General features: G+C 39.7%; 1 protein-coding gene across 1 annotated transcript; it reads left to right on the top strand.

Moving 5' to 3' along the window:
- Position 1: 1 nt before the first annotated feature.
- On the top strand, positions 2 to 10,844 carry RB195_002118 (uncharacterized protein; the record flags this gene model as incomplete). The annotated part of the gene is made up of 24 exons (XM_064199209.1): positions 2 to 82; positions 558 to 640; positions 771 to 891; positions 970 to 1,085; positions 1,184 to 1,292; positions 1,354 to 1,437; positions 1,540 to 1,683; positions 2,532 to 2,651; positions 2,879 to 2,958; positions 6,461 to 6,632; positions 6,688 to 6,843; positions 6,901 to 7,035; positions 7,201 to 7,320; positions 7,815 to 7,897; positions 8,019 to 8,121; positions 8,194 to 8,328; positions 8,431 to 8,576; positions 8,752 to 8,830; positions 9,004 to 9,138; positions 9,309 to 9,377; positions 9,440 to 9,539; positions 9,597 to 9,695; positions 10,370 to 10,566; positions 10,641 to 10,844. The coding sequence occupies 24 exons, from the start codon at positions 2 to 4 to the stop codon at positions 10,842 to 10,844; spliced, it is 2,871 nt and encodes a 956-aa protein (XP_064055090.1).
- Between the last annotated feature and the right edge of the window lie 222 nt (positions 10,845 to 11,066).

Raw genomic sequence — 11,066 nt, forward strand, 5'->3', positions numbered from 1 at the left:
AATGACCGCCGTTAATACTGCACTAAACGGAAATCCATTCGGAGCTCCTGGTTCTATCAACGATCCATCCAAACAAACACAGGTGGGTGATTGTAATTTAACGCTATGTAATTTTGCACTTTCATAATTCCCTAGAGTTATTATTTTTGTGACTGTCCACTTTTCCAACTTCAATTTTATGCGCTTTGCCGGATCTTTCATGTATGCTATGCCATGCCATTTCATATCATGTTTGAAAAAATCCATTAGAAAGTGAGTGGTCAATGAGGTAAGGAAAAAATGTGAAAATTTTCCTCAGATTTCCTTGTTTTGTTGCTTGACAATGAATGACTATGAAAGTCAGATTCTTCTGTGAATACAGCCTTACTTTTGCTATAAACTCATTTCAGCAACAACTACAAATTGCTATAGACTTGTTTGTTCGGGCATAAAATGTGATAAAATCAAAGACACATTTTCCATACAACAAAGTAGTTTTTCCACGTTTAGAAAACTAAACCTACCTAACTTTTAGAAAACTAAAACTAACTAACTAACTAAGAGTACTAACTTTGCAGCTTTATCACTACCTCGAGGCCCTGAAAACTGATGAGAATGGTTGGCGGAAGTCCACAGACAACATTGTTGCGAACAATCTGAGGTGAGTCGATGTTTTGATCTGTTACTCTTTAAGGGATTATTTTCTAACATATTGCTCTGAAAACTTTGTCTTCAATCAACTCAATCCACTGTAGCTTTCGATGCATTCTAGTAAAATGTTAATATTTAAGCACTGACGAAGAGCATTTTTTGCTTCTGCAAGTGATCGAGGACTATCTTGCTCGACGCTATGTCGAAGCAGATGCGGATAGTGTTATGTGCATTCGTAATCTGCTCTCTCATTGGATTCAGGTACTTCTTCCTTCTATTTTTTACTCTCCATTCCTGATTTCCTTTCATTATTTTGCTAGACAGTTCATTTCGTTTCAGAAGCTTTGTACTCGACCAGACCAACCTGTTTTCCTAGTGAATAAGATGGCGCATATCTTTTCATTGGTGTTTGCTGCGGATTTCCCGGACAGATGGCCAACTTTCATGAATGATATGTCAGTTTATTACTTTCTCAAGAAGTTTTCGCTTAAATTTGTTTACTTTTTTTTCTGAAGAGACAATGCTGGTTCTTTTTGTCATTTACTCATTTTAGTTTCCTTTCACATGGATTAGATAGTATTCCTGTAGTTGTGTTTTATTTGAAGACACTTCTGGCAATCGACTCAGAAGTAGTTGATCGTGACATTCAGAGGTCGAAAACTGTAAGCAATTTCTCAACTGTTGCATGCTTTTGACTTTACGTTTATGTTTCCTCCTCTGTAGGTCTTCGATCGGAATACCAAAATCAAGGATTTTATGAGGGATCTATGTATTCCACAAATTGTACAAAGTTGGTGGACGATATTGGTACGTTCTGCATAATTAACAACATGTCTACCTTTGAGATATCTTGCATTCGTAAGAAATTCTATTTTTAGAAGGATTATTTGCAAAATTATTTTCATTCAGGAACGCTGCTCAGATACAACGGCACAGTGCCTGTGCCTTGACGCAGTAGCTGCTTTCGTGGATTGGATTGACGTGGAGCTTGTTGCAAACGATGTTTTCGTCCCACTTGTAATTGCAAGACTTGGAAACAAGGATACATCGGAGGTGTAGCTTCACTCTCATATATCTCTAATATCGCGTTTATTTTACCCAACCTCTTCTTTCCTCTATTTTTGAAGAAAAAATAATGAGGTACTCCATATATCCATGCATCCTATTTGTCATCCCCAGAACTGCCTCAGTATTATTGAAAATTGAAAAATAATGTAGACCAGATAACGTTATTCGTTCTGACTCATTCAAGTGTAAAGTACTCAAAAACGTATAATGTACATGCACATGTGCTTTTCATAGTCATAGGTGCGGTAGGGAGACGAGGTGACGCTCAAATGATGAGGATCTCCTCGCAAACCGTCCAAAAATGAAGGGGGTTCTTTTGCCAACCGTCCAAAAGTGAAGGTGTCCCTCCTCCAACCTTCCAAAATTGAAGGGGGTGGGAGCACCGGGTCCGACTATCGCACTTATGTTCATAGACTCGTCCACATCACTCAAAAATAACTCGTCCACTTCACCCAACTATAATCCAGTCAAAGCGACAGGTAGTACGGAGCAGCTGCATAGGCGGTTGCGATCGAAGCAGTGCGGTGGAGCGGTCCCACCTCGATTCCTGTCTCTCTACCGTGCCGCTTCGAGCTCAGCCGCTTACACAACTCCACCGTGCTTCATGTGGTTTTGACTCTGCTATAGTTCTACTTTGAAAGCTTTTTTTTTGCAAAACTCTCAAGTCTGGATCATAAATAAGGAACATCCCTACATTTGATATTGTTCATAAGTTTTAAATTAAACTTATTTGGATCCAGGAGAGCATTCTCTTTTTAATCCTGTGAGAAAGTATTCCTATAAACTAAATTGTAAGTCTTTTTTATATTCTTTTAAAAAATTTCATACTGTAGGCTGCTGTAAGAGCCGTGTCTGCGTTAATCCAGAAAGGAATGCCACCGTCCAAGAAACTCTCACTTGTCACGGCTCTCACCGACGTCATGCGCAGCAATCACCTGATTTCTGTCAATCCGGTCAGTGTTACTTGTAATTTTCGTCATTGAATTAGTTGCGAACATTTTTTTCTTAGTTTTGTCTTCTATATTTGTCTGATTGATTTTCATTAATTCACCTTACAAACGTTTCTTTTTCGTATATATTTTTTCATTTCTTTACAAGCAGTGCTGACGCTGTCGACTTCTATCTGGTTCTTAGATTAGTGACCTCCCTGACACAAATTTTTACTGGTATATATCTTCAGAACAGCGACTATGAGGACGTTCTGAGAGCTGGTTCACTACTGAGTGCCGTTGGCAGCGTACTAATTGACACTTATCACAAGTAAGTTTTCACAAGCTCTATACAAATCTTTATTGCATGTTACCCCAATAGTCGGAAAGCTTTCATATTGTGTATTTCATTTTTTTTTCTCTATCCTCGTCTTAAACATGCTTGTTCACACTGCATCTTGCTTGGGAACCTGTTGAGATTTCCGCATCCACTGAAACTGAAACGTTCGCATCTTCCTGTTTCAGTGTCGTAGTACCTAAAATAGTTTTATGAGCTTTGAAATCGTGCTAATGAAATGCCATTCATTCTTCTCTGTCCGGTGTTCTCCGTTTTAAGATAAGGACATCTCCTATTTACTATGTCAATTTTGTTCTGCGCTTTTCGTCTTGTCATACCACATAATCCTGGCTCGGCTGCAGCTCCCTGTGAAAGGCGGAAGACTGCAAATGTCCACTGGGGGTATTGTGGTGGTAGTCGGCGGAGGTGGAAGTGTAGGCAAAGTGATCGCTGGTGCGCCACCAGGGACTGTGCCGAATAAATTCAGAAGAGGAGCCAGAGGAGACTCTGTGGTGGTCGTTGTTGACTCTGAAACAGTGTTTTCAGTTATTGTTGAAAATGTTATAATTTTATCAAAGTTTCCTTGTGAAATCTGATTTTGGTTGTTTTTATGAGTTTATTGCTCCTCTATTCACTTTCTGGTATCTTGCCGTTTAATTGGTACATTTTTACCATATTAGTTGATTTTGGAATTTTTAAAACCAATTTCTTATTGTCATGACCGACAAGTTACTTGTAGTGCAATCGTTCTTTTTTTTTCGAGAAGAACATCTCACGTGATAGAGTAGCAGAAGGTGCGAAGCCAGGGAATATTGGTGATGGTGGTGCCTAAAAATCAAGTGAATGATGATTTATTTTGAAAATTCCTTTTGATGACGGAACTACTGTGTGCCTTCAAGAAAGGAAATTTTTCTTTTGCTCGAGAAGTATTTCCGTAAATCGTGAACATGATGCGTATAAATAAAGTCGTAGCAGAAATGACTTACAGAGTATACCAAATACACGCAATAAGTATACCTGTGTTCCTTGCGTTGTAGAGAATTGAGGACCACCTGCGAAACTCGGTTGAGAAGTGCCCGGCGTAGGCGCGACCACAAGAAGACATTGTGCAACCTATGAGATGTAGTAATTTTCTTCACATGAGTGGTAATTATGAAACAAACTGGACTTTCTATTGCAAAGTCAAGTTTAAGTATTTTCTTCATTATTATCTCCTTGTAACAAGTAGCTACAGTAATTTATAGAATCTTACTTGAGTAGAGTTTTAATCGGACTTGGTACTGAATTATTCGAAGCGAAACGCGGTTTCGAAGAAAAAAATAATTTTTCAAAACTATGAAATAACTGGAAGAATTCTTTCAAAATGCCTGTTAGAAAACTTGCGTTTCGGAAATGATGAAAGTTTTTGCACTTGTAAATTCACATAAATTATGAATGGACGAAAAAAAGTTGTGGTACAATTATCTAATCTACTTGTTATTTTAGTACCCTTGAAAGAGCTACCATATTCTGCAGTGAAGATGGAGTAGTGTAATTTTTGAAATGAAATGCGATTTATCAGAAGATTTTTCATCCTTTAATTGCATATACCTGAGGATTTCATCACTAAACAGAACAAACACTAAAGAAAAAGAAAGACTTATATGCGATGCTTGGTTTAAACCAACTAGTGTTGCATTTATGCAAAAAAGTCCCGTAAGATTCTTCAAAAATGCTATCTACGTAATACATATGAGGAACAGAACTATGAAGCGTAACTGCCCTCACTCACCTGTTCCTGGATTATGCACATTTTTGGTGGATCACATATCAAAGATTCGCAAGCGTAGACCAGATCGTGTTGTGCAATCGATAGCGGGGAAATACATACGAGCATCAATAGATTTCGTAGAAACATGATGTGAGAATGCGAACCGCAAAGACTGTAGAGAAGGTGACGACCTGTTCCTGGCGGATGACCCGATTATCAGTGACAGACGAGACGGGATAGCGGTACAGTTCATCCCTTGTTTCAAAGTGCTCACTGCTTCTTATTTCGATCCCCAAGAGTGCGAAATCCGCCTTATTTGAGGATTCGCTAATGTTTTGAGAATCAGAAACTTCCGTATTAGAAGAAGGTTTAACTTAAGACTTTGTTCGCTTTCTCCGCGTAGCAACTGCATATCTTTGCTGAAAAATTTTAAAAGGGTTGAATTTTGAAAAAAGAACTAGTGAAATAGAGAGTTTCAAGTATTCTGAAGACTTTTTCAGTTAAATCCGCCTCCTGGATGAGATTATGATACATTTTCTTTTCATCCCGCTGATAATTTGCGTAAATGAATAGTGAAAACATTTCAAATCCCTGAATTCTAGTCAAACTCTATATTATGTATAACCCTGCATGTTGTGATTTCTTTCGACGGCAATTTTCACAAGAAGAGAAGAGAACTCCCGTCAGTAATAGTTTTTGCTCTCCAAAGAATCTACTTTTCTCATTGCAAACTTTATTATTGACATTATTACATCCCTTTACGATATATGTACACCAAACGATTGCCTGTTCGGACAAAGCACTTTATTGACAGTTGATAGGCACGTGATTAGGTGGCGCCGCTGGTTGTATCGCAAGGGAACAACGGGAAAAGCAGGAAGGAAGAAGTCAGTTTTTCCTACATTTTTTAACATTACAGAAAAATCTGCACCCGAAGAGATAAGAATCGTAGCGAATTGAGGTCAACTCAGACTAGCTAAACGGCTGTGTATTGGACTATTTTATGGAGTACTTCGTTTCCGTGAAGAAATTCATTGGTTTCTGTGGTAGGATTTTTATATCCCAATTCAAAAGGACGCCTAGTTATTTCTAGAACGACATAATGAAAACGCCTGTAGAACAGAAAAGATTGGAATTGCTGAAAACTTTTTATTGTTAGTACGTGCACGGATACATGCTGTGCCATGGTTGGTACTGCTACTGCATCGTCATCTGGTGGTTTTTGTTGCAATGAGTTTACAACACAGCCTCACTCTCAAGAGGTTCCGCTACGTTTTTTCCCCCTAAAGATGTGCCAGTGATCTCGGTCGGAGAACTTTTCGGAATATTCGACGCATATATAGGTCGATTAGACACTGACATTGGACTTGTCTCCTTTAGACATTGGTTTCTTATATTACTATAGTCTATTTATTACTTCTTACATTTCCTGCCAATTCTCTGTCACATGATGGTGCCTAAAAACAATTAAACTATACTTAGTGTATTTTTATTGTTCACAGTTCCGTCACTCCTTATCAGTAGATGCATGTTTGGATTCACATTGTTTCTTTTTTGTTACAATCTGCATCTGCGAACACATGAATTGTGACCGACGTGGGTGGTAGTTCTGCAGGATTTGGGTCGTATTGATGAACATGTTTAATCCTAAAATAAGAGCGGGAGGTTTTGGAGAGAGGAGATTGATTCTTTTTGCATTGGTGTTGCAACATTTGCTTTATACACAGAGTACTGGAGAAATTCTAGGTTCAAAGCAGAAGATGCCGAGGAAGACGCACAACGTTGCATCAAAGCCGTCGAGTCTGATATGGATTCGTTGTTGTTGGTGCTTGACAATGAAGATCCAGAACTAAGTGATCTTGTGATTTACACTCTTCGTTCATATGTGGCGCTTTTCAAGGACAACTCCACGGATGAGGTAATAAATTTGTTTCCTGGGTCAGACTCCTTCAAAATTAACACCTGCACTCCAGAAAGCAACCAATGTACTGACAAGAATTGTATCGGTTTGCCTGCGGCGCTTTGTCATCAGCGAAGAGCTAGACGTAGACGGGTTGGGCGAAGATGAGATCGAATTCGCTGACTATCGCAAGGAACTTCGCGGAATTCTTAATACAATAGGGAATATGGTAAGTCCATCGATGATACTTCAAAATAGTTTTGGTGATGGACTTGCGCATCTTCAGAGAACTGATTTAATCGTGGCACCTTTGGAAGCACTAGTCGCTGAGGTAGCAGCCAGTGGAGGTGGAACTGTGATGCCCATTGCGAGGCTTGAAGCGATTGTACAACTGGTACACGGACTGGTGGAAATTATTCCGGTATCATCCATCTGCAATAATATTTGGAAGCTTTAAAGTTTTTCATTAGTTATGTTCGATCAGTATAAATACAAATTTCTCTGTGCTTTTCTGAAACTACGTTTTGAACTCACTTACCAAATATTTTCTCCCTCTTATGACTAAGATTTAAATTATTTAGTTCAGGCCAATTTTGTGAATATGAAAGATGGATGGATGGGACGTGGTGCGCAACTACCAGTTGACCTTTTGACGTCAATGCAACTTGATGGTCGCTCCGCTTCAGTGCACGTTTTGTATTTCGAGGTATGCTCCAATCTTTCGCTTTCGGATCACTTGGTAACTGGATTTTTTGCTTTTACTGTACAGTTTCTCTCCTAGTAGCTGATTTTTCGAGTTCTCTTCTCTCCTTTTAAATTATTACACCTTTCTGGTTTTTTAGTTTTAATAACTGAATTCTTAGTTCACCTACATATCTCAAGCGTGTGATTGATTCTGATTCATTCAAATGTTCTTTACCAATATATGTACCAATATAGTCCAAAATATGTTCATTGCTTAGAAACCGCACAGTACCTCTCTTTTCCTTCTTTTTGGTGTTTGACTGATGGAACTCCTATTGTTCAATGAGGAGTCCCCTAGAAGGATGATAAATTCTTTTTCAGTAATCATCTAAACATTATGTTCCTTTCCCTGCTTCTCTTCTCTCCTTTTAAATTATTACACCTTTCTGGTTTTTTAGTTTTAATAACTGAATTCTTAGTTCACCTAATTTAGGGTACGAATCCTCCCCTTTCCAGATCGCTTGCCGCTATGAACGACTGTTAGCAGCTCGTCCACAAACGGTGGTACCGCAAGTAGCCGCGGCGTTCTTGGACGAGAGGTGCTCAGTCTTTGCGATCATATGTTTATATTTGCTAGCGTGATTTTTGTCTTGCAACGATATCAAGTTGCCTCGTATTTTTCTGTGACATCTTTCTTTGTAGATGTTCGAAATTTTCTAGAGGAATTGCATTCCGGGTTGCTCGTGTTCGTACCCGCATTGTCTATTTGTTCTGTCGATTTGTGAAGGCACATAAGATCGTGCTCAGTCCACTAGTCTCCGAGGTGATGGAACATTTCTTAAATTGCGTATTTCGATGAAATATTCTGTACATGTGAAATTTATATTCGCTTTAGGTCATCACACGTCTAGCTCCCCTACTAGCAATGTCGCCGCAATCCGATCAGTTGCTTACAGCCGATGACCAAGCGTTCATATTTGAAGCTACCGGGACATTGATTGTGTTCGGTGAGCTCGGAGTTGAACAGAAGGCTCGTTGCTTTTTAACTTTTTTTTCTTTTTTTTTTTTGGGGGGGGGGGGGAGGCGGAGGATACTGTTCAGGACTAGTTCTTGAGAAACCATATGCTTACAGTCGAACTACATCGGAGAATTGGCCAACAAACTTGGTGAACGCTTCTTGGCCGCCATTACGGAGCTGGAAACAGCTAAATCAGCTCACGATGCTGTGAAGACTCAGATGATTCAGCAGTACATGGCCAATATTGTGGGATATTCCAGGTAAGGAAACTGGCGAATATTGTAGAATTGTTGTAAATATTTGACTGAATTACCGCAAATTATAGGAGACAGACTCCGTAATAATGAAAAACCTCCACCGCGTGTTGAGAAAAACGTTTTTGCGTACCTTGATTAGAAAGCGACGGTTGACAGAATGAGAAATGAATGTTTTTAGTCGCCTCTCTAAAGCGTTCAACAACGCTAATTCCATGCAGTCGTGCAGGTGTGTCGATATCTACATGCGACTGCTCAACGTAAGCTCTCCTTCGTTTTTTTTTTTGTTCATTTCATGTTACATGTTGCATAGGTGCGATAGGGAGAAGCCGGACCCTCCTTAGGCAAAGGGGGTCTAGCTCACGCAGTGAGACTCAAATGATGAGGATCCTTCCGTCAATCGGATCTGCTTTCTGATTGAACTGAATTTTAGCTTTTCCTGGGCCATCTCACCGCTGAGAATGCATTTCTGCTAGAGTCGGTTCGACAGCTCGCACACAGACTAGTTGTGTGTCTCGATTCGGAATTACTTCCCATTCTTCCTTCTTTGATGTCTGCTCTGGCAGCAGTAAGATTTTTTTTTGCTGAATTTGAAGTGTGCTATAGCTTTTTTGGTAGTAAACAATTGTTTTCTTTTTTCTTCTAGTTCAAGTTTGTGCTTATAGCACTAATGTTCCCTGCACTAAACGAGGTGTTTTTGAAAGTAGGACTGAAATTAACGACATTTATATTATTTAGGTGTCTACTGATCTTGACAGCATGAATCACCTGCTAATCCTTAGTCATCAAATCGTCGCAAAATTCAAGGTGAGTGTTTTGCTTCGAATTTCTTGTTTCCTTTTGCCTTCTTTATAATATTTGCAATAAAGAAAGAATCTTTGCGATCTGGTGTCGACTTTGGCGCTATTCTTGCTTCTGCAGCTAGGCTTTCTGTGGAAACTGAACCAACTCCAGCGCTCCGTGCTCAAGGTTTGGTGATACAGATGTTCTTTTTACTTTATTTTTCTGAATGACGTTGATTCCCAGATGAAACTGTCTACCGTAATTTAATCTACGTGCGGCGAGCATTTTTGCAGCTGTTTTACACATCCACAACGTCTGATATGCTGTCGGAAGTGGCAGCAGGTAAGTGTTATCTGTCTATCTAATGAATGATGTTGATCTAATGACTGATACGATATCTACTATTCGCTTTGTATCTTTGTCTATCTAACGAATGATAAAAGTAGTGAACTTTTTTGTTGTTCCTACGATGCTATCTTATCATATAGAAGGTGAAATTTCGATGATTAATTATTAAGTCACGTCTTTAGATATTTAAAAACAGCATTTCACGAAATTGATGATATTGGAGTATTTGTGGGACAACACAGAGTTCGGGTTCTAGGTTAAGAACCACGCTTAATACACTAATCGCTCTAAAAAAAGAAGTGTGGGAAACGGTTTTAGTTCCTCGGAGGCACGTAAAAAGCGTATGCTCTGTACACACGCCGAATTCACGAGCAGGTGGTCGAAAACCAATGAGGTCTCCTCAGCAGCCTGTTCAAGTAAAACCAATGAATAGGCTCCAGAAGGAACCTGAGAGTGTACAAGAGTGGCACTTTCTAACGTACCTCTTAGGAACTAAGGCGGTTGCTAAACCGTTACCGTTCCTAACCGAACGATTAGGGGGAACTGAACGGGACCATGCTTATTATCGTAATCTACAACCATATTTCTATATTATTTGACAGAGATACCGACATTGTCAATTTCATGATATGCTTCCTCTAACTTTTTACAAGCTATGCTGTTGTCAGGCGAACTCCTCGATAGTCTTCAAGAGGCGGCCACACGTTTGGCGCTCAGCAATGACCAGTCTTGCCAGAAACTAGCGCTAGCCACCCTCAGTCGAACGTCAGCTGGAAATGCTCAATGGTGGCAAAGAACGCTGCGCACAGCTTTAGAAGTTCCTTCACTACCACATATCAGTTCTTCTGATGCAGGCAGCTCAGTGGTATGCGCATCTCTGAGCATGCTCTTCTTTTCCAGTGGTTCCTTAAAAGTCTTCTTCACGCTCGCCAATTCCAGGTGGTACATGAAGTGGCATCAACGCTACTAACACTTCGACAAATTCATCAGGAGGAATTTCCAGTTGCCGTACAGTCGCTAATGCCCGGTGCATTAGGGTTGGAATTACTGTCCATTCTGGAAAACTACAAGTCTCGAGCATTGGACAAACAACTGCTGGTAATGTACGATAAGATTCGGGTAGCGCATCAGCAGCAGCCATAGCAGAATGAAAGGATTTATTTTCTGGAAATAATTTCCTTCCTCTGTGTGCTTCTTTTCATTAACACAAAATGTTACCTAAAGCCCTTAACCTGACGGTTTCCTATATGTTCTAATGAAAATGATTTACGGCGAGGAGCTCAATCACGATATCAGATGCGGAAAGCGGATGATTGGAAATTTTCTGGAATGGATGGGGATGTCACCGCGAATTCGTACAAGAAT

This window comes from Necator americanus, chromosome IV, assembly GCF_031761385.1.
Source record: "Necator americanus strain Aroian chromosome IV, whole genome shotgun sequence".
In the NCBI taxonomy this organism is placed as follows: Eukaryota; Metazoa; Nematoda; class Chromadorea; order Rhabditida; family Ancylostomatidae; genus Necator; species Necator americanus.